Below are 23,790 nucleotides of genomic sequence, written 5' to 3'. Positions count from 1 at the left end.
AGCTTCCCTCTATCCTAATCCTTCATGATGTTTATTCTTATCAATAGAATCCTCCGGAGTGTTGCTCTTGATGGCAAACCACACATTCTGACTCCTGCTCTGCTTAGCTGAGGAGGCACTCCTCCTTAGACTACCTTGTTGAACCCTCATGACTAGACCCCTTTCTTCGTTCACTAATGTGGACTTCCGCGATAAAGTTTACCCGTCCTCAGACTACTAGGTGTCCTCAGACAGGGCCTATGGTCCAATATGTACTACTGGGCCTATCATTCCTACAATAACCCCTTGAAATTATCCTCTTTTGCTTATCAGGAAGAAAGGAGGATTTCAATATCCACCATGATTACCCTACTCTTACCATATGTCACCTCTGTCTGCGCATGCATCTTTTCAACTACCCAACGTATGCTCCTGACGCTTCGGCATCCGAGACGCACCTTCATTTAATTTTTGTGGCTCCATGTTCCCCACGTTCCACGGTGCAATGCGGATCCAATGACTGGAGATTTGACAAGAACGCGAGCAAGAGTTTTCTTGCTCGCTTTTCTCTTTCATATATATATATATATATATATTGCTCAATAGCTTCATCTATCTCACTTTTTGCATTCTCAAAACTCAAGAGCTAGTCCAAGGAGTCTTTCTTCTTTCCCATAAGTAGTCTCTAGTCATCTCTTCCTCCTTTCTTCACTTTAGTCCCCTCTGTCTTTCTATTTATTTAGATCCTTTCCTTCCTCGACCTGTCTAATTTCACCTTGTTTTCTTAATCCTTTTAACTTTCTTTCCACATGGGGAGATTTGCTTACCTAGTAGACACCCTAGAAGGTATAAAGAGCTTTAAGGCTCAATACCGAATCCCACCGAGGATCTCTGTTAGGTATTGTAAAGAGAGGGAGCGGCACACCAAGAGGCAGGAGGGAGAAGTAGTAATCCCTATGATTGCTTTTATAGAGGGAAGGATGAGGATTCCCATAGGTAGTCACTAGGGACTACCTAATATCTCATAGGATTTCTTCCACTCAGTGCGCTCCCAACATGTTTAGGATCCTAGGTAGAGTAGATGCCCTAAATGAAAAGATGGGTCTGAACCTTACCTACCACGTTGTCAATTGGATTTACAACCTTAACCATTTAAAAGGGTAAGGGTACTACCTAAAAACCAGGATTCCCAAGGTTAGACTTATTTCGTGCCTCCTTGAGTCCAACAAAGGCATAAACAAAGATTTCCTAATTATCTTAAGGGAGTGGCACGATGGCCTTCACTGCCCGACAAGAGAATGGACACCAGGTCGGGCTCTTAGGTCTATGTCCATTACTCTAACGACACACCCTTTTCCTTTTACTAACACTTTTTGTAGTCATTCTTAAAATTTGTATTTGTGATTTAGCTCTTCTTTGATTTGCACCGTTTTCGAAGAGGTTTTTTTTTTTTTTTTTTGGTTCTTGATGGATTTACAGATAAGTACGCTACTATTCCTAACCTAAACCTTGTCAACCAGCCAAACTTGAACAAAATACTCAAAGCCAAGGTCTTTGTTCACAAAGACGGGCAACTAAAAGCAGCCCACATCATCCTCGGCTACGAACCCTTGTCCTCGAGTTTCCAAGCATCAAAGTGCGTGATCAGAGTGAGAGATCCACGCTTGCACCAAATCAATATCGCCATACCAGGCTTCCTCATCCTTAGCCCCGTCCTAGAAGGCGTACAGCAAGTAGCATTGCCCTTCCAACGCGCTGCCGAGAAGGCAGCAACCTCATCCTAGCCAACGATCAAGGAAGAGGAAGAGATAGTCAAAGTCTCTAAATCTAAAGACAATTTTGAAGTCTTCAACCGACCTTTATCCCCAGAAATCCCAACTGGTGACCTCACCCACCTTCCCCCCGTGCAAGTGAGTCACGCCCAATAAGACCCTTTCATTCCAGGTGCAATGATGCTCCAGTGCAAGACCAGATCAAGCCTTCGGGACTTGATAGAGTCCCAAGTGGGGGGTAATGCGCTAAAGAAGGCCACCCAAGCCAAGCTTCCCCCCCTCCATCCACTCAACCTCCCCGACTTAACCCTACTGACCACAAGAGGAAGAGGGATCAGAAAGGTCATGAAATGGTGGAAGGAGGAAAGAGCCTATTCCCAAAGAAGGCCTAGCCCCAGAAGGGAGCTAAGCAAGCCAAGGTAATGTAGACCCTGGTGGATAAGAGAAGTGATTCCCAAGCTGGGGTCTCAGCCTGGACTCCTGCCATAATATTGGATGGAGCTCCCTTGCCTGCCTATGCCTCGATTAGGGATTTCTAGCAAGGAAGGGCTAGATATATGGCCAACGCTGTGGAACAGACTTTACTATTGCTTGGGGACATGGCCGACCTGAGGTCATTGAGGAAACATGAAGTGTTCCTCAGCTTAAAGAAGGACATTACCCTGGAAAGTCCATTACTTAGCCCTTTCATACTTAGAATCACAAATGTTTTGTATCTTCTTTTCTTTTATTCTATTTTCTTTTCTTATGCTTGACCATTTTACCCTTTTTTTTTTGTTTTTTTATAAGGCTGTCCAAGCTACCCATAGAGCCGAGGAGCTAGTAAACAGCTCCTACTGGCAGATGAAGGGTGAAGAAGCCAGGCGTATTGCCACGGTGGATGCCTTCAAGGTGGCGGGCAAGAAAATTCAAGAGTTAAACACCCAACACACTGAGGCTGACCGAGAAAGAAAAAGCATTGTAGCCATTCTGTAAGGGGCGGAAAAGCAAGCAAGCTACATCCTAGAGGGGATGGTCCATTTCAAGTCCTTGAGAGAATCAATGATAATGCATACAAGTTGGATCTTCCAGGTGAGTATAATATTAGTCCATTTCTGGTCAAGGTTTCTATCAAAAAAACTGAATTTTTAGCTTTCTTGGGCAAGTATTCCAATATTTTTGTTGGGTCTCAAAGTGTGTCGATTGAGGTTCGCATCAGTTTTTTTCTCAATTCCTGATTCCCCTCCCTTAGGAGCTTTTTTTCTCTTTTATACTACCCTATTTCATTCATCCTCATCCTCCACATGTAGGCCAAATTGCTGGCTTTAATCCTTATCCCATCAACACCTTCCTGAAGTATCTGAGAGTAGCTGTAAAGTTGAAAATTATTGTTCAGGTATCACTTTCACATTAATGTGGCTAGAAAATTAGTTGCAGAGCATTAAATGCAGTGGTAACAGCTTTCCCTTAGATATTTCTTAGCTTCCCTTTGTCTTAAGCTTTCATGATGTTTATTCTTATAAATAGAATCCTCCGGATTGTTGCTCTTAATAGCAAACCACACCTTCTGACTTCTGCTCTGCTTAGTCGAGGAGGCACTCCTCCTTGGGCTACCTTGCTGAACCCTCATGACTAGGCCCCTTTCTTCGTTCACTAATATAGACTTCTGCAATAATGTTTATCTGTCCTCGGACTATTAGGTGTCCTTAGACAGGACCCATGGCCCAATATATACTACTGGGCCTATCATTCCTACACATGTAATTTTCAATCATTTAAACCACATATCTATAATTTATAATTGATTTAATTATAATCTTTGGCTGCCAACAAGTTGTTAGAAAAACTGTGTTTCATTTAATTTTCAAGTAACTTATAAATCATAGAGTACATAATATACAATGACATAGTATTTTTTTGCATCTAAAAAACAATCGAAATAGAAACGTAAAATATAAAAAGAATCCTTCAAAGTATTTTACATATAAATGTTAATGATATGAACTTTTTTCATTTCCTTAAGTTCTGTGTTGTTTAGATATAAAGTATTTGGATAAAGTACTTTATAATGGAATATATATATATATATATAGTGTCGGTGAATATATACATGCTTCATACATATGGATCTCATGCATGCAACTAACAGTCGGCAGAGGAAAGAGCAAACGATCCTATATAGTTCCAAAATGACCTCTTCAACTAGAATTCCAATTCTGAAAACATAAAAAATACAGGAAAAAAAAAAAAAAAAAAAAAAATATATATATATATATATATATATATTAAAAAATTTTACACTGCTTGATGCATTGAATGAGAATTGAACTTAAAATACATTATTATTATTATTATTATTATTATTATTCGACCATTATAATAGATGAGGGGCATTTGAACTTTAGGTGTTTTTATTAAAAAAAGTTAAAAATGTGTCAACCAATTGAATTATAAGACTCTTTAAAAAGATTCATAAAAAGAAGTGTTATTTTGTAATTTTTCTCGCAAACATGCCATGATTTTATTTTGAAATAGTATGTAACCAGTTTCTTACTTTCTTTTGTAGTATTTTGAGAATACTAATAAGGGGGAGTCGTCATAACACCTCCACTGATCTAAGGCTATAAATAGGAGAATTAAGGGAGTTGGGGGTTGGCAACTCTAGAGAGAAAACTGATAGAAAAAAGTGACCAAACTAAGAGAGTAAGGGGAATGACTTTGTGAGGGAATGGTTTGTAGAAATAGGAGTATATTTGGGTTACCAAGCATAGAACCACCCATAATAGAAAATCCAAAGCCCACAATAGAAAATCCAAAGCTCACAATACAAATAGATTATGAGTCCAAATAGATTATGAGTCCAAATAGAGGTTGAGCCCAACAGCCATATCTTGGGTACACACAAAAATCTAAAGTATAAGTTATAGTTTAGTGATTTTGTTAGTTAGTTTCTCAAAAAGAAAAAGATTATGTTAATTATTTCATTTTTTTTCTTTTATGTCCATCTTTTAATATTTGCTTTCTATGTTTGCTATTAATGATTCATTCATTTTCCAAGAAATTATTTTGAGTATTATTTTCAAATTGGGCCATGCTAACGAGTGTCCTTAGGGCACTCATTAATAGTCAATTTTAGAAAAATTTTAATACCACTTTTATGGAAAATGAAAAAAGCTCTCAAAATATTAATTACTTTTTTTTTTCATTTTTCATAAAAACTTTATTTAAATGAATTATTAACCAGTGCCCTAATGGCTAAGGGCACTCGTTAGCATTTCCCTTTTAAATTTTAATCTTGACTTATTTGATGAACCGTGATATTATGTGCTCATTTATTTCCTTGGTTAAATAATTAAGCGAAATAATTTGTTTGATTGTGATAACCATACGTTACAGAGATTTCATTGAAATGCTCAATCCCCATAAGTCATATAATTGGTAATAAGATTTTCTTGATATGTTGGAGAATTTATATAATTTATTTTGTGTCACTATCTAAATAATATAAAGATAGTCTTCAAAATAATATCATGATTAAGTGTTCATTTGCTAGAATAATATCACAACTAAATGCTCATTTCCTAGAATCAACTATCAAGCAACATATTTATTTATTAAAATAAGAGAAAAACATTGTTGGCTACAATTCTCTATATATAATAATAGGTAAAGCTAAGAGAAAATTAAACTAGATTTCAAATTGGAATTCAATTAGAGTTTAATTTTGTGGCACATGTCCCATCTAATCTAAGTTTTTAAAATTTTGTGCCAAGTGAGTTAATTCAATATAAAAATTGGATTTTAATTAGAGTTTAATTTTGCAATATGTGTCCCATCTAATCTAAATTTTTTAATTTTTGTACCAAATGAGTTAATTTGTTGTAAAAAAATTTTTTTGTAGAACTAAAAACAATTCAAGTTTATAAGCCATCTGTTTATCTATCTATCTCTATCTATATATATATATATATATGAGTAAGTAAAGCTAAGAGAAAATCCAATTAGATTTTAAATTGAAATTCAATTAGAGCCTAATTTTGCACCACATATCTCATCTAATCAAAAAATTTAAATTTTTGAACCAACTTAATTTAAATTAAAATGAAAAAAAAAAAAATCCTCTTGTAAGAAAGATTCTTTTTATCCAAGTTAGATTCTTATTTATCTTAGTCATTTTCCTTCATCGTTCTTCATTTTGCCATCAACATCCTCTTCTTCATTAGTACTTGCCTCAGACCCAATCAATCTGCATTGTAGTATAGGACATTAGATTCATTATTTATCTAATAGTTTTAGGTGAAGATGATCACAAAGTTACATGAGGATATTATGCTGTCAAAAACATCTATTTCTTATGGGTATGGAAAACTGCTGCCACAATATCAACTGCCACCACAACTCTAAAAGATATTGGATGGACATGTAATTTTAATTTGGCATCATATTAGATTTTTTTTTTTTTTTTAAATGTGTTAAAATTTTCCATTATACTTACTTTTCATTTCGTACTTCTCTTTCAATCTCTTCATCCACGAAGAATATGATTTTTTTTTTCATCCTGCATGAATATATACTATAGAATTATAGATAGATTGCATAAGAGAGTGTGTTGTGTGTATTGACATATTGTACACTCCTTTAAAAGTTATCATAACTTTTAAGTGAAGATTATAGCGTGGTTTGTGTTATAATCTCAGTGTTTAAACAACATTACACGTATTTTCACACACTTTTTCACCATATGTATTTTCACAATCTCTTACACTTGTGTGTATTTTTATACCCAAGTCCATATATGTTTCGGTTCCCTTTAGAATAGGCCTTCAATGGGTATTGTCAATAATGGCCCAAGCCCATTTCAATCAAGACTTTTTCTAAATTGTTATATGGTTGAAATTAGAAACCAAATTTATAGCTCTTCCTTGTCTCTAGTATAATGATGGTGGTAAACTATTAGTATCCTAATCCAGTGGTCTCTCGTTATTTTTTGGCTTTCAAAATTTGCTTCAATAACCATTCCTGACTATCATGTGTCTAGGTGTATAGTTGTGGCAGATAAGCATGAAGCATATCTTTAAGATGATTATGTTTGCTTTGATGTTATGTTTTTTTGGGGTGAAAAGAGGAATTGTGGCACAATTTTTGCCACAATTTTTTGGGGTGAAAAGATGACTATCAATTCCTGCCACAATTTTTTTGGGGGTCAAAATTTTCTTCAATAACCATTTTTGGTTATCATGTGTTTAAGTTTAAAATTGTGGCAGAAAAACATGGAGCCTAACATAGAGGTTTTCCATAGTTAAAATGAGTGGCTTAAAATGATGAACTCTCCTTGCAATTTACCTATATATAATGGTGTTCTTCCCCCTTCATGCATACATGTCACTTACACTAGATCAAGCTAGTTTTATTTTCTACCAATGGAAACCTCTTCCTCCAAAATGAACTCTGCTCCAAAAAGTATTGAGAAAGAAGAGTATATGTTTGATCTAGAACCTGATAATAAATTCAAACAGATCTTGCCAACCATCCCAATAAAAAAGGGTTCTTGGTCGCTAGATTTCTACCAGTATGAAGGTTTTTGGTACCCTTTATCCCATCTACCAGGAATGTTGTTTGCTCAAGAACATTTCAAGCCTCAACCCAACCAGGTGATCTTGAGTAGTTTTCCAAAATGTGGTGCAACTTGGCTTAAGGCATTGGCTTTTGCCATAATGACACGATCCTATGAAAGCGAGCCTACAAATCCTTTACTCTCAAGACTATCACATGATTGTGTACCCTTTATTGAGTTTAATGTTCGTTCAAGCCAACCAAGATTGAGTCTAGATGTTCCACTTGTGTCTACACACATTCCCTACACTTCCCTACCAAAATCCATCATAAAATCTAGTTGTAAAATTGTTTATTTATGCAGGGATCCAAAGGATGTATTGGTGTCTATATGGCACTTTTACAACAGGAATATTACTAGGTTACTTGAAAGCGAGTTTGGAAGAGAGTCTGGAATCACCAGAGAGAAGGATGTACTTGAGGAGGATGTACTTGAGTCATTTTGTCAAGGATTAGTTTCTTGTGGACCACTTTGGGATCATATATTAGGGTATTGGAGAGTGATTTTGGAATCACCAGAGAGGATATTGTTTATAAAATATGAAGATTTGACGAATGAAACTGTATATTGGGTAAAGAAATTAGCTCAATTTATCGGTTGTCCTTTCTCTTTAGAGGAAGAAGATCAAGGTATGGTGCAAAAGATTATAGATTTATGCAATTTTGAAAATATGTCCAATTTAGAGGTGAATAAAAATGGAGCGGTGACATTGGAGGTTGAAATCAAGAAAGATGAAGTCAACACATACGAGCTAAAAAACAATTTGTATTTTAGGAAAGGTAAGGTTGGAGACTGGAAAAATCATCTTACACCTGCGATGGCAACAAAAATTGATCAAATAACTGAGAAAAAGCTAAGTAGTTATGGCTTGACATGGAATGTTTGACCTAATGGATGAACAAGGAGTCCAAGCCACATTTATGGCTTCCATCATAATATAATGCGGCACCAAGATTTATTGTAGTATGTCAACCTTTGTAATACATTCTCCAGGTCCATTTGGGAAGCGCGTTTGTGCTTCCCACGATTGCATTTTGCGTGTTTTCAATAAGGCCAATGAACAATAAATTCATTAATGATATTTTTTTATTGTTTTCAGTTTTCAATTTTCAGTTTTTAGTTTTCAGCAAAATAAACGGTTTCCAAATGCACACTCCATATATATGTGCATCCAAGGATAAAACTACTCAGGATATTTGATTTAACGCCTATAGCAAAAGAGGAGAGAAAGGAAAATATCAAAACTGCGGGTATTTTTTCAAAGAAACCTACACTTGTTAAAAATGATATCCCACACTAATATTTGTGCAACAGATCTACTTATTTGGCCCAATATTCTTGATTGTAGAGGTTTTTGCCGAAAGGTTCTTTGGAAACTTTATCATATGGGCTAGTAGATGTGATCATAAATAATTTGAGAAACCATGTAAATAGAACATGAAGGAATATCAGTTGGTTTTTGACAATTAAAGAGGCTTAAGCATCAATCTCATTTACATGGCTCATAAAAGAAAGAAAGTGATTTGTTGTTTAATGTATCATTGTATTGTAAGCAAGGAAATATTACTCCTGAGACGGATATGCATTTGTCAACAAAAATGAGGATCCTTTTTTATTTTCTTTCCCTAGTAGATCATTGTTTTTCTATTAGTTCATCGATGTTGCATAAGTTTTATATGTTTCATATCATACTTTATTATAATTATCAGAATAACCACCTTTCCCATCATTCTAAGAACTCTAAATATGAATTGCAAAAATCTTGATTTGGTTGTTCAACTTATCATGAAAAGCAGATTGTTTTTATACTTGTGTAGCATTATTCCTTCTATTTGTAAATTATCAACTAAGAAAAAAAATTCTAACATAGGCTACTATGTCTAGGATAACATACTACAAGAGGAGCCAACCATTTTTAAGTTTAAATTGAGCTACAAAAGTAGCAACAAGCACTAATAAGTGATAATTCAACTTGTATCACCAATGTATATATAGGGAAAATAATGCATACATGGTAGGTTCTTCAAAGAAAAGTTTTTATCTTAAGAGGTATTTATGTGTGGAAGCAAAACATATCTCTATCTATTGTAAATTTCAAAGTGTTTGTTTTAATATAAAAATATTAAAAATAAAAAATGAGTACACTTGTTGCAAAGCCACTTCAAAGTTCAAACTTCAAATGCCCCAAATATATGACCTGAGGCCTGATACTTCATCCCCTCCGATAAGGCTTGGGGTCTCCCATCGGAATCTTAGCCCATCAACATCTCTAACTCCAAAACTCTAATTCTAAAAAAAAAAAAAAAAAAAAAAACTCTCTCTCTCTCTCTCTCTATATATATATATATATATATATATATTTCACTATTGTAAATTTCAAAGTTTTTGTTTTAATATAAAAATATTAAAAATCAAAATGAGGACACTTGCTGCAAAGCCACTTCAAAGTTCAAACTTCAAATGCCCCAAATGTATGACGTGAGGCTTGCTACTTCATCCCCTCCGATAAGGCTTGGGGTCTCCCATCGGAATCTTAGCCCATCAACATCTCTAACTCCAAAAATCTAATTCTAAGAAAAAAAAAAAAACCCACAGCTATTGAATTTGAGATTTTAAAGAACACACACACATATATATACACTATTCAATGATGATAATTATGTTGTTTACTTTATGCAGCAATTATTCAAGATACTATTCAATGATGTAATTAAATAAATAAAAAAAGTACAAAAGTGATAAATTGAAACACAAAATACTATACTATCTAATAAATATTGCAACTTTAAAAGAAAAATATGTAATAAATTGAAAGAGAAAAATTGCTTTTTTTCTCTGTAATTGCATATGGTAATTAATTAATTTTATATATATATATATATATTTCACTATTGTAAATTTCAAAGTTTTTGTTTTAATATAAAAATATTAAAAATCAAAATGAGTACACTTGCTGCAAAGCCACTTTAAAGTTCAAACTTCAAATGCCCCAAATATATGACGGGAGGCCTGCTACTTCATCCCCTCCGATAAGGCTTGGGGTCTCCCATTGGAATCTTAGCCCATCAACCTCTCTAACTCCAAAAATCTAATTCTAAGAAAATTTATATAAAAAAAAAAAACCCACAGCTATTGAATTTGAGATTTTAAAGAACACACACATATATATACACTATTCAATGATGATAATTATGTTGTTTACTTTATGCAGCAATTATTCAAGATACTATTCAATGATGATAATTAAATAAAAATAAAAAGTACAAAAGTGATAAATTGAAACACAAAATACTATACTATCCAATAGACATTGCAACTTTAAAAGAAAAATATGTAATAAATTGAAAGAGAAAAATTGCTTTTATTCTCTATAATTGCATATGATAATTAATTACAACAATTTCTAGGCTCTATATCATCTAATTCTTTAAATTTTTTATTTTTTGGAAGTTTTAACATTTGAATTTTTGCGTTAATTTTTGCAGTATCTAAACATGTTTGGAATTCTCAACTATACCGTGTATTATTTTTTTGAAAGTAACTCATTTTTCTCATATATTACTTTATCATACACACACACATATATATATATATATATATATATTGTTTCAATAATTTATAGGTAGTGAATTTTTTGACAATGACTTTCGTCATCAACCTATTGTATCTGCTTTGTTGATCAATATTTCATTTTCATAATAAAATTTTAAATTGACATAGTTGTCATCAACAGTACTATTCCTGTTCAGGGAATGGGTCCACTGATCCAATTTATCCAAAAATGTATATCTTCAATTTTTGTGTGAGGTCTTATCTTTTTATTTTATAGATAACTAAAATATGTTAAAAAAAGAATATCTATGTAATTTATAATATGTTAACCTCACAACGTGAACCCTTTTTCCTCCTACCCTCGAGTACTTTGTGCATGGGAGGTGCCGATTAACTTACAAAACCTTTGGCAAAATAATAGGTTTTATCCTATAATTCCTCTGTAGGCTATCTATATATAAATTGATCATACCCATTTATTTAATTATCATCTGATCAAAATTTTATATATTACTCCGGCAAAAAATATATATTTCAAATTTAATGTGTGAAACTGTAACATCATTTCAATTTAATGCGTGAAACTATAACATCATTTCCTACAGGGTAATCAATAGTTTCTGACATTGCTTATATTTTGATGTAATACACTAAAATACACAAAGATGTCTTGACATGTTTATTCATCTAGGAGCAAGCATGGCATTTCATAAAGAGTTCCAATTTCCAAACAAGTATGCTACTATACAAATCTACTAGCACTTTAAGAATCTTGCAGCTTATGGCCAATTATGACCATAAAAACAATACATACTAATTTGGACTGCCTCGTTAATTAAGGGATAACATAAATAATTTTAAAAAAAGAATCACCTTTGCAATAGTAATCACACTCAATAAATGAGAATACATAGTTGAGGCATCCATTATCAATAAATTTGCTCATACGAGGTCTGAAAATAAGACTAAGCTTCATGCTTAGCACTTTCATTCAATGAAATACCAGTATTTGGATCAATGAGGAAAGGAAACCTGCATGGATACTAAGAAGCTCTATAACTGGGCAAAATTTTGTAAAGGTAAAGAAGCAAAAGAAGGAAGAACCCTTATCCTTTGCTCAAAGAATAACTGATTGTTACATAATACGCATAACTGATTGTTACAAAACAAGTTGAATTATGAAATTTGGTAGAGAATCACATATTGCTCTTTACCACTGGGTCTTCTAATCATTTCTCTATGTCTTAAAAGAGCCTTTTGGACAGGGATAGACCTATGTTATGTATATGAGCCAATTAGTTCAAATTAGGAATCTAAATGACAACAGAGCACCAACAGAAAAATAATTACCAAGTTCTACAAACAAGGATTAAAAATAAAGGACATAAAATATATAAAGTTAATCCACAAATATACTAGCATAATGTCTTCTCTAAAAAAAATTACATCCAGCTATACAAGTCAATTTTAGCAAATTATCAAGATCTGCTTGAATGAGTTTGAACAAAGACTTCCACTGGTGTGTAGGATAATTATCAGCTTGATCATGCTACATCTATATATATATATATATATATATTTTTTTTTTTTCATGAAAGAGTGTAATGTTAGCTATATCCAGATAATTGGATCAGATTTGGTACGAGTTATATCAAAGCTTAATTAATTATTTGACAAGCAAAAAATAAGAAATGAATCAGCAGTGAAATTAATTTATTGTGTTAATTTTATCAGAAGGTAAAGTACCAATTTTAGATAAATCAACCTGATCCAAGTATCGCTCTGAACTTACTAGTACAAAAGTTTCAATAGGTAGGCTCTAAAGCATACTGAGTTGATGATACAAATGGTGTGTTTAGATACCGCTTATTTTGCTGAAACTGAAAATTTATTATTGAAAGTACTGTAAATAAAAATAAAAGTTAGTTGAAATAGTACATTAAAGCTCATGAATAGTGACAAAAAGTGCAATAAAACCTATAAATAGTAGCAAAAATAAGTTAAATAATAAAATAATTTTATTTTTTAATCTTAACCCAAACGCACACAAAGATAATATTTTTACAACCAGGGCAGGCAGACAGGACCAATCTTTGATGGAGAAAACACCAAAGATTATTTCTTGATGCCATTAGATGAGACCATCAAAGATGAGGAAGAATATATTAGACCCAAAAACAAAACATTACCATCCCAATATAATAAACGACATCCGTTTTGACTTTTAAAAAACGGGTAGTCGTTTTGTCGAGTGAAAGTGGAAAAGAAGCTCCTCACCTCTTCTACTTGTCATCCTTTGACGTTTCCACACCAACACCAACAAATCTCTCTCTCTCTCTAATGGCGATGTCCATGAGATCGGGAAGGAGACAACAAAGAGGAGGAGGATTCCGAATAAGATTATCGTCTCAAAGACGATTATTCCNCCAGATAATGGATCAGATTTGGTACGAGTTATATCAAAGCTTAATTAATTTGCTCATGGAGGTGACTCTACCAACGCCTTTCCCAACACGGTACTAACTCTCATCCTATGTTTCTATTAGTATTAGTTTTAGCATTAGTAATATTGTGTTTGTTTTGCTGATTCATTCTATGTAATGTAAATATTGCATTGCAGATGGATGCGTATCGTATTGCGCTTCATTCTAAAGTAGACTGCATTGAGATTGATGTTTCTCGTTCTTTTGATGGGGTTTTGTTTGCTCTCCATGATAGGTACTTTTCGGATCATCTACATTATTTGCTCTTTCATTTACCATTCTATCTTTACTCCCTAACACCCACTAGACTTAGACAACTTAGGTTCAGTTAGGTTCCCCCAGCAAAAACAGTGTTATCTTTGTTAAATAACAAATAAATTCAACTATGTGATTCAGTACTCAATGCAACCGCATATTTAATTTAATTGGCAAACATAAGGTAGTGTCGATTTGGATTGAGGGGGAGTGGAGTAGAGTTGGCCAGAAATTAGCCTATTACTCGGCCAACTCTACTCAACTCCCCTTTGCTTTCCCTTCAATCCAAACAAGCCTTTAAGGAATTGTACCTAAGTTTTACCTAATTAAAAATTCTTGCCCTGTTGAACTACTTTTTATATCTTGGGAGGGCCTGTTATGCTTGGTTGTTGTGTTGATATGACTTAATGTGCAAAAATAATTTAGAATGGAATTGGAAGAATGTCTTGGATGTAGCATTGAAAATTATTACAAACATGCATCAAGTAATAAATTGACTTAATTATGTGGGTTAAATATGCTTAACATTTATAACAAGTGCATTACATGCAATATATTTGAAGAATAGTAATAAAGAAAGGTAAGCGTATCTAATACTGTCCAAAAAGTGTGAAACACATTCATGTTTTAGTATTTATTTTCCAGTCTTTCATCGTTTGAATTAGCTACTTGGATATTTGATTCTCACATTACACAGGCAGGGATTTGCAGCGGATATCTGGAAACAGTACTTCTAAAGTAGGGTACTTGAGCATGAAAGAGGTGAGACTTGGTGCATTAACTTTCTTGTAAAAAATGCTAAGCAGCTCCTCTAGTATTTGCAAAACTACTTTTTATATCTTGGGAGGGCCTGTTATGCTTGGTTGTTGTGTTGATATGACTTAATGTGCAAAAATAATTTAGAATGGAATTGGAAGAATGTCTTGGATGTAGCATTGAAAATTATTACAAACATGCATCAAGTAATAAATTGACTTAATTATGTGGGTTAAATATGCTTAACATTTATAACAAGTGCATTACATGCAATATATTTGAAGAATAGTAATAAAGAAAGGTAAGCGTATCTAATACTGTCCAAAAAGTGTGAAACACATTCATGTTTTAGTATTTATTTTCCAGTCTTTCATCGTTTGAATTAGCTACTTGGATATTTGATTCTCACATTACACAGGCAGGGATTTGCAGCGGATATCTGGAAACAGTACTTCTAAAGTAGGGTACTTGAGCATGAAAGAGGTGAGACTTGGTGCATTAACTTTCTTGTAAAAAATGCTAAGCAGCTCCTCTAGTATTTGCAGTGTGAATCAATGTTTTTGTTGTCAATCTGCTAGTTAATGAATGTTGGTCACACTAACTGAAGCTGTAACAGTAAAATTATAAACATAGAATTGTAGATCAATGTTCATTTGGCTGGTTACATTAACTTGGACTGGACAACTGTTGAATTATACTGGGCAGACCAACTGAAAGGAACAGATTGATTTGTTTTTGGGGTGAGGCTAGCCAAGTTGTGCTAGTTTTGATATCTTAAATCAATGTGGTTGTGGCCTGCATGCAAATGGAGAAGTTACACATGAAAAAGCTAACAAACAAGATCCTTCCTTTGTGAGGACTGAGGACCCTTATTTAGCTCAAGTATCAGCCTTTCTTCTAATATATAATTGGTCATGGTTTCATGAAGTTAAGTGTAGAAGGTATAATATACAATATTTTCCTCTCAATTTAAATGTGGGGGTTCACAATTGTAAAACTCGTAGTGCTTCAGGTGATTAACAGAATTCTTGACACCAAGTGAATAGAATTTGCACAAGTTTTAACAATGATGACCTTTTGCCTTCAATAAATTGCTCCTCTGTAACGTCTATAATAATACACCAAGGTCGTTTAAGGGGAATAGTGTGAACCATAATTAAGCTGATCTGTTTTGGAGGGAATGTAGTTTTGGACTCAAGCTAACTTCTATTGTCAGCCTCAGTTTGGCTTCATCAAGTGTCTTCTGGGCTTGGTTATAGTAATCTAGTATTTGCTTCCCACATGATCTGGTTTTATATGAAGCATATGAGGTTGCCATATCCTATTAATATCAAGCAAAATGGAATCATTTTACTTCTGTTTGGGTTTAATTTGTAGAATTCAATAAAAACATATATTTTAAGTTTTATCACAAAATCTCTGCATATATATTTTGTCTGAGTTTATGTAAATGAGAAAAGTTGACTGAGATTGTAATTTAGCTTATGGTTGTAGATAAAAGAACTAGGCCGTGCTAATCAATCTGCACAGATGTTTCTTGAAGAAAGCATTCCAACCATTGAAGATGCTTTGAAGGTATCTTCCTGGATTTTGTCTAATTCTCCCCCATTCACTAAAATAATTTCCATCTTCCTCTTTTTCTACGATCATTGTGATAAACATATTTCGTCAATCTCGCTGCCCCTTATGACGTCCCTTATGACACTATTCATTGACATCTATCTGCATTTTCATTTATCTTATTGAAACTTTGTTGTTGAGTTTTCTCTGACCATGGTTCTAATGGATGCTCTTAGTTGATATCAAATTCAGTTCGGCAAGTGATTCTAGACACTAAGGTTGGGCCTCCATCATATGAAAAAGGGCTTGCAAAGGATATTATTTCTGTGGTAAGTTTTTTTGTTGTCTTTCACTTCACCTGTTCCATTATTTTGTCTTTTGCTTTCTAACTTACTACTCCACATTTTTGCTTATAATGCTGGCATAAATATATAACATATGAAACTCATTGTTTCACCCAACAAATATGAAGTTACCTTTTGGATTTGTTGTTTGCAAGCATTTAAGCTAAAAATTATTTTTGAAGTCAAGTAACCTTCAGGTTTTTGTATGGAATTAGTAAGACCTAATCACCAAACCCATCTTCTGCCTTCTTTTACAGGTTGAAAGGACGCATTGTAGGAATTGCCTTGTATGGGCTAAAAGTGACAATTTAGCAAGGGACGTAATTAAACTGTCACCGAATACTACAGTAAGAAGAAGTGATCTGTTTTGACATCTTCAGGATCTTTCCTACTTAGTTATTTGATGTTATGATTAACTGCTTTGTCCTGTTTGCTGAATTCTTTAGTGCTTATAAGTTGGAGAAGAAGAACGCTAGGGGGGGAGGGGGGGAGAGTGTAGGAGGGTTCATTGGAAAATACAAGTCCTTTTTGCAGTAAACATGGACCTGATTCAATTATTCTAAGCCCATTCAGGGTCCACCACAACTCTCTAATAGTCTTTTAGCTTTTTACTATTGTGGGATGTTTTGCTCCAAATTAATGATCTTGTCCAAGACATTCATTTTTATATGTAATTATCATGATTTGAGTCGCTTTTCATGAATAGCCAACCAGAACAGTTTTAGGATTTGAGACTTTGTTATTATTTTTGTGTGAAATCTATGGAGCTTACACTGACATGGGAATTTTTTTATTATATATATATATATATATTTTTTTTTTTTTTTGTAAAGATTAGTTGTTGCACTTTTGTCGTTTAGATTATCCATGAATTACTTAACTGGTAAGACACAAAAAGCCAGAGAGTTTGGTACAGAAGTTGGTGTTTTGGCTTTTGAGTTTGTTCTCCTTGCATGTTGAATGTGTTTGGTGTCATTGCAGGTGGGCTACATTGTCATGAAGGATCCTTCTACTGGGCTAAGAACCAACTTAATGAGGATGAAAGGTGCTGGGGTGGTTGGTGTCTATCATCCTTTGATTGATGAAATGCTGATGAAAACTCTACATGGGTATGAAATTCCTTTGATGTATAGTATTTGCAGGGTAGCCATCATGTGCGCAGTATGATTTCATGTTTTCCATTTGGGTTTAAGCAGGAGGAACAAAAAGGTATATGCCTGGACTGTTGATGATGTGGATTCTATGCAAAAGATGTTGTTTGAACGCGTGGATGCCGTTGTTACAAGCAATCCTACACTACTTCAAAGTCTAATGCAAGATGTTAGAACACAATGCCTCGAGGATGGTTTTTCGTTGTCACAATGACAATCATTTTTCAAGTACTAAAAAAGGCTTGACTTCCATTTTTGTGAATGACAGAATATAGTCAATATACTACATAGCTAGCCTTCATTAGTTACTTGGTCATGGTATTGGGTTTAGAATATTTTCTCATGAACAGGCTGCTTGCTGGTATTTGATAAAAAAAGGTTAAGATTCAATCTGATAAAAAGTCATTTGTATTGCATTTTCCATATAGACTTGTGTGAATCATTTGTTATCACCAGGGTGTGACACTGTGACTGTGACTTGTCTTATTCACAGCTCTCTCAAGTCGTGTGTTTTGTGTTTGCGTGATAAATTCTCTCCCTGGGCAAAATATTATAATGTGCTGCCAATTCAAATACTTGTCGAAAAAAGAATTTCTTAAATTCCTTGTCCTAAAAGGGAGTTTAGACACGTACGAAGTCAACATTTTATTCAGATCAAATTGATGCAAGAGGAGAAGGCATCTTTTTCTATTAATTAATTGGAAGGTAGATGAGAACCCTTTACGGAACACACACACACGCTAAAAACAAGCAAAAAGAAGGTAACAAAGAGAATGACGTGCCTCACATCACATGACTCCTCTAGTTTCCATCCGGCCGCGTAATTTTGGAGTCGTAATGTATGTCATATTTGTTCATGTAGCACGCAGGGTATTTGTTTAACCATGAACTTCTCTACAAAGCGATGACAAAAAAAAACCTCCGACTTTTGTCCCCTCTATCTTATGTAGGTGATATCACATCTTGAATAAATGATGGTAGTATGGTACATGAACGAGTTTTGCTTGTCTTACCCCAAGTACCTCCTCATTAGACCATTGGGCCTTGTAGCTTGATAGTACCTGGTACCATGTGTATCTATGAGCTCGAGGGTTCTATCTCCCATAATTACCTAGCAAAAAAAAAAAAAAAGTACCTCCTTATTAGGAATGGAAAACTACCCTTAACCTGGCTCAACGCTAGCTGACTTTATTCCTACCCCACACAAATTTTACCTGCCCAAAAGAGAGAACGAAATGGGAGTAAGGGTAAGCACTCCCTTATCCCATTGTCATCGCTACCATATTAGAATAGAATTTGTATGTGTAGTGGAAAGATTGTATTTTGTATGCCACATTTTGTGCTTGCATAGTATATTTATGTGCTACAATTGTGTTAGACTCACACGTTATGAGAGAGAAAATATACATACAAAAATACATGAGATACTTTATCCAATAGTAAACTCAACTATGAAATAAAATGATATTTTTCATGTAGATTTATATAAATGTATAACTCATTGAATTTATTTATATTTAACTAGTAACTATTGACAACATCTTTTACTTACAAAATAATGTGATAAATAGTTATTAAAATATTATTATTTTCACATAAATTAGTATTGATACTATTTTTATCCCCACCAATTGCACCATACCGCCTTCATAGTTGCGAAAAAAAACATAAATAGATAAAATCCGTATGAATTGCAAGTGATAATTAAATATCTTTTGTGGTGATTGAATTTTCAAGATTCAATCCTATTGCTAATAGAACTATTGCGAAGAATATTTAAGCTAAATTGATATTTTTAGTGCTTTCATTGTAAACGTTTTAGAAATTTATCCTTCCCAAAAAAACATATATATAAACCGAATACCCTTAAAGTAGATGAATGGTTAATAAATACGGAAATTCCACTATCACACTTTAAGAAGAAAATTCTATTGCAATCAAGAGCTCCAATAAAAAGAGATGAGATGAGATCGCAGTGAATCCATCAGTGGGGCCCAGTAGAGAATAAAAGTTTAACCGTGGAACCGACCTCCAACTCGTTTCTTGGTATGGTACCAAACCAAAACAGCTTCTCAACTACAGCTACCTGTTTCCGTTCCCACTTCCCACACAACACAAACATATCTCACTTCAAACTTTTGTTCTTATCTCTTGAGATTAATAAGAAATTGAGTTTGAAGCACGAAATGAGACGGTAAATTTTTTTTGGGAATTGTAAATAAAAAAAGATTCTCTCATTTCTGAGACAGATACTAAAATTCATTACTACTTTTGTCGCACTTTCAAACAAAACAAAGCTTCAAATAAAAATAAATACATAATCATAAATATATAGGGTTCGGAAAATTCCATTAGAAGCATAAGGAGGTGGCAATGGCAAGGCTTGCATTGGGTCCTTGGTTCCACAAGAACGTCGTCGATCCTCTCATCCAAATCCTTCGCAGGTACTCTTTTCTCTCTCGCAGCAGGTTTTTTTTTTTTTTTTTTTTTAATTTGTTTTTGAAGTGGGTTTTTTTTAGTGTAATTGAATTGGAAATTGATGAGATTTTAATGGGTTTGTGCTTAATTGCTCATTACTGTAACTCCTTTATTGTTATTGTACATTTCCCATGCTTAATCTTAGTAATTTCTGGGGTAACAAGCATTGAATTTTCGGTTGAAACAGATCAGAGATCTTTTAAAACAAAAAACAAAAATTATTATCGAAAGTTAATTTCTTGTTTGTGCATTCTAATTTTCCACGTTTGGGCAATGATAAATCAGACATAAAGAAAGAAGATTTGAATTGATCTTAGTTTTAGTGCAACTATTGTTTGATTATTTCAAGGTTCTGTATTTGATCAGTTTATTTATTAGATCATTTTGAGTAAATTTTACCTCTTTTTTTTTTTTCTCAGGGGTGCTGAGCCGAAGCAATTGGCATTTTCTGCAGCTCTTGGCATTACCTTGGGGGTATTTCCCATTTGTGGTAATGTCTTCTTCATTTAGCTATCAAATTTATTTATTTGTCTTAAAAGTTATCCTATGGTACTAAGTAGTTGTCTGATTATTCAGTATTAGTGAATTCATATTTGAGTCATGATTCATAGTTTATTGTGCACCAATTATACATTTTTGTGGAGAAAATAATAATGCGTGCTTAAAGCTACAGAGTAATGTCAGCATTCTTTTGATGAACATGAACTAATGTTTCATTAACAGGGGTCACTGTGTTTCTATGTGGACTGGCTATTGCATTGCTTGGATCCCATTGCCATGCTCCAACTGTAATGCTGGCAAACTTTATGGCTACACCAATAGAGTTGAGGTACTTTGTGCATTTTCTTAACATCAGCTTAAATAAGTTGTCATTATTGGTAATAGAGATCAATTTTTAGTTTGTATTCTGATCGCTGATATGTTTTGCTTTCTAGCCTGTTGTTGCCCTTCTTGCGCTTTGGTGAAATTCTCACTGGTGGACCTCAATTTCCATTTACATCTGATGCTTTCAAGAAGGTTTTGACCGGCCAAGCTTCGCGTGAAGTCCTCTTAAGTGTTGTCCATGCGGTAGGTAGCTAGACTAACATCCTCTAATATTAAGACTCTCTCTCACACAGACACTCGCACTCGCACATGCTTTTACGCCTCATTCACTCCCCTAGTGATATCTGAATTCAAACAAATTGGTATTTGGATCACTCAATCCTGTAGTAATGGCTATTTCTTAACCTGTGGTCTTGGCATGCTGTATGCTCATAATCCTTTTGCGCTTGATAATAGAGCAGTTAACTTCAATTGCCTAGCTGCAGGTGCTAGGGACTAGGGTGATCCAAAGTGTAACTAAATAATTTCAAATGATTTGGTGTTACTAATGGGGCAAACTGGGAGTGTCTCAGGCTACAGTATTTAATGTTTTTAATTGCTTGGACAAAGCTGTGAATCATGGAAACAGTCATTGTTCACGTACAAATGCTTGAGTGTAATTTTTGATGGTCTTGCATGAAGTGGGTATTTTAACTTGTGTACAATTCTACAATTCTTCAACTTGCACTTGTGTAAAATCAGTGACCAAGTTGTCTCCTGAGTTAAGGGTTTCAACTTGAGGATTTAAATATAAAAATAAAAATATATATGTATATATAACTCTTCATGGGTATTTTAACTTAAATGAAACAATGTTAGTGCTGATTGGTTTGATTTCCTTGGCAAGACTGGTTTTTGCTACTCCAGTGCCAGGGTAAAATTATCCTGCTGATCTACTAAGTTAGATTTGTTGTAAATTTTGTTTTAATTTAGTTGCTGTAAAAATATTTCTGAATATGTGGCACTGATTCCTCTACCAAGGAAGCCATGTTAGAGTCACTGATGCCTCTTGGACACTAGTTTGACATACTCTAGACATCTCTGTCATTCCTGAATCTTGTTTCGGTTGTACAAGTAATGAGCCACAACTAATGTAAGGCACAATTTGGAATTTGAAAACAATAATGCTTTTAGTGGGGTGCTCTTTCAGGCTTTTGAGCACTCTAATCACATGCTATTTCATTTTGCTCTGAGCAGGGTGCTACATAACATGATGGCATTACTGTTAGTAAAGGTAGTCTGTTTTATTCATGATCAAAACATGACCACATTTTTTTTATCTTTCCTTTGCTTTAAATTATTTTTAATCAATTCTTATACAAACCAAAAAAGAAGAAAAAGAAAAATCATAGCAAGAGTTTCACAGACTGGGCTTGGCACCTATTGTCAGTGATGCTTTAAGCTGTTAACTCTGGTTGCTTAGCTTAGTTTCCTTGTCCAACTTAGTTGCTTGTGCATAGAGCTAGTCATAGCCACCAACGAAATTTGAGAAAATTACAAAGCAATAACTGTATGGGATACTACTTCTAAAAAAAATAACTGTATGGGATATTGCAGTTTGACCAAATGGTTATGGTTTGGGAGCTCATAGGAAGATTAACATGTAATGATAATGTAGTTATGTGTTGATCAACACATTCATCAGCCTATTATATTTTCAAGCTTGAACTTACTAAAACAAAGTGAAATTTTGAAGCTTAAGCATTTCAGTCCTGACCTAATGACACTGTTATCTGAAAAGTATTCGTCTATCAATCTTTGCAGTTGTTGGGATGGCTTGTTGCGGCACCTTTTATATTGGCCACACTCTACATCATCCTTTTACCATGCTTCAAGTTTTTGGTTAACAAGTTCAGCTCTGTTCCATTAAGCCCAAAGAAACCACTCTCAGATGTCCGGCTGAAGGCAAGGGATGTCTGATTAAACTGTAATAAGCAGATTTTCATTCATCCATCCCATCAACAGTGAACAGTAGTCATTTGTTTTTAACCTACTTGATGTACATAAAACCCTTTTATGTTCAAGGTGTGCAAAGAAATATGCATCGGTATTGTTATCATATTGATGAGCTTCTTCTACCAAATACTGTATCATTTGGATAAAAATTTAATGAAAGTATGAGATTGATTTGCGATTATGACAGGAAACTGATGCAAGTCTCAATATTGCCCAGCATCGTCACATGTATTCCATGTATTCCTATGCACAACACCTATTTCATCGAAATGCTCATTGAATTACTGGTGATTTTTAAGTTGGACACAGGCTGATGCTTACATTGTACATTGTCTCAAAACACACTAGAATGGACATGGTCATGATGGGCACTTTTGAGGACCAAGGAGCTGCCCCACTCTTTATTGTCTATATATGATACGTACTTTGTCAGTTTTGGATTACATACCAAACTCAACTTGTTATTTAAAAAGGTTATGATATTATTATGAAATAGATTTCCCGCAACAAATTATCATTACGACATTTCTGGTTTGTTGTTGTCGAAGTCCAAAACGAAGGCTTCAAACAATGGTTTTGGGGGGGGGGGGGGGGGTGGGGGGGTGGCGATGGTGGTGGTGTGGTGGTTTCAACAAATTTCACAATTGTTTTTCAATTTTTGAACGGATTGTTTGGTTGCAAAGTGTATTTAATCTCGCTTGAGAAGCATTATATATTATATTATAAAAATTGGGGTTAGAAGTCACGATTGCACCAAATTGCATTTTTTTAGGTAAGAACAAACAATTTATTTGTTCTTATCAACTACTGTTAGTGGTTTTTTTTTTTTTTAATAATTAAAATTCTTGTTAGTGTTTTAACAAAAAGTAAGTACGTATCAATTTTTTTTTTTTGGCTTTTATATTTTCAAAGGCTTATTTGTTTTTATCGGTACTTAAAAAAAAAAAAAAAAAAGGTTCTATACCAGTTAATTTTACATTCGGTTGATAATATTTTGATAGGCATAATAGGATTTACGTTTTTTTTTTTTTTTAAATTTAATTCTAT

At 33.9% G+C, this 23,790-nt stretch overlaps 2 protein-coding genes across 3 annotated transcripts; both read left to right on the top strand.

Annotated features, from left to right (window-relative positions):
- Nucleotides 1–13,375: 13,375 nt before the first annotated feature.
- Nucleotides 13,376–17,868, top strand: LOC112016346 (glycerophosphodiester phosphodiesterase GDPD4). Of its 2 annotated transcripts, XM_065759622.1 has the most exons (8): nt 13,376–13,412; nt 13,517–13,614; nt 14,336–14,396; nt 15,885–15,965; nt 16,187–16,279; nt 16,552–16,641; nt 17,276–17,403; nt 17,491–17,868. In XM_065759622.1, the coding sequence occupies exons 2-8, from the start codon at nt 13,517–13,519 to the stop codon at nt 17,657–17,659; spliced, it is 720 nt and encodes a 239-aa protein (XP_065615694.1). In that variant the 5' UTR covers nt 13,376–13,412; the 3' UTR covers nt 17,660–17,868. The 2 variants fall into 2 exon arrangements, with proteins under 2 accessions (XP_065615694.1, XP_065615696.1); XM_065759624.1 differs by lacking the exon at nt 13,376–13,412 and having other exon boundaries at nt 14,332–14,396.
- A 1,550-nt stretch (nt 17,869–19,418) lies between these two features.
- LOC112016345 (uncharacterized) lies at nt 19,419–22,924 on the top strand. Its single transcript, XM_024048891.2, has 5 exons — nt 19,419–19,889; nt 20,343–20,413; nt 20,647–20,752; nt 20,859–20,991; nt 22,552–22,924. Exons 1-5 carry the CDS (start codon nt 19,819–19,821, stop codon nt 22,705–22,707), a joined length of 537 nt encoding a protein of 178 aa, XP_023904659.1. The 5' UTR covers nt 19,419–19,818; the 3' UTR covers nt 22,708–22,924.
- The last annotated feature ends 866 nt before the right edge of the window (nt 22,925–23,790 follow it).

This window comes from Quercus suber, unplaced genomic scaffold, assembly GCF_002906115.3.
Source record: "Quercus suber isolate HL8 unplaced genomic scaffold, Cork oak 2.0 scaffold_17, whole genome shotgun sequence".
Lineage (NCBI taxonomy): Eukaryota > Viridiplantae > Streptophyta > Magnoliopsida > Fagales > Fagaceae > Quercus > Quercus suber.
This window is presented reverse-complemented; position numbering and strand designations above follow the sequence as displayed.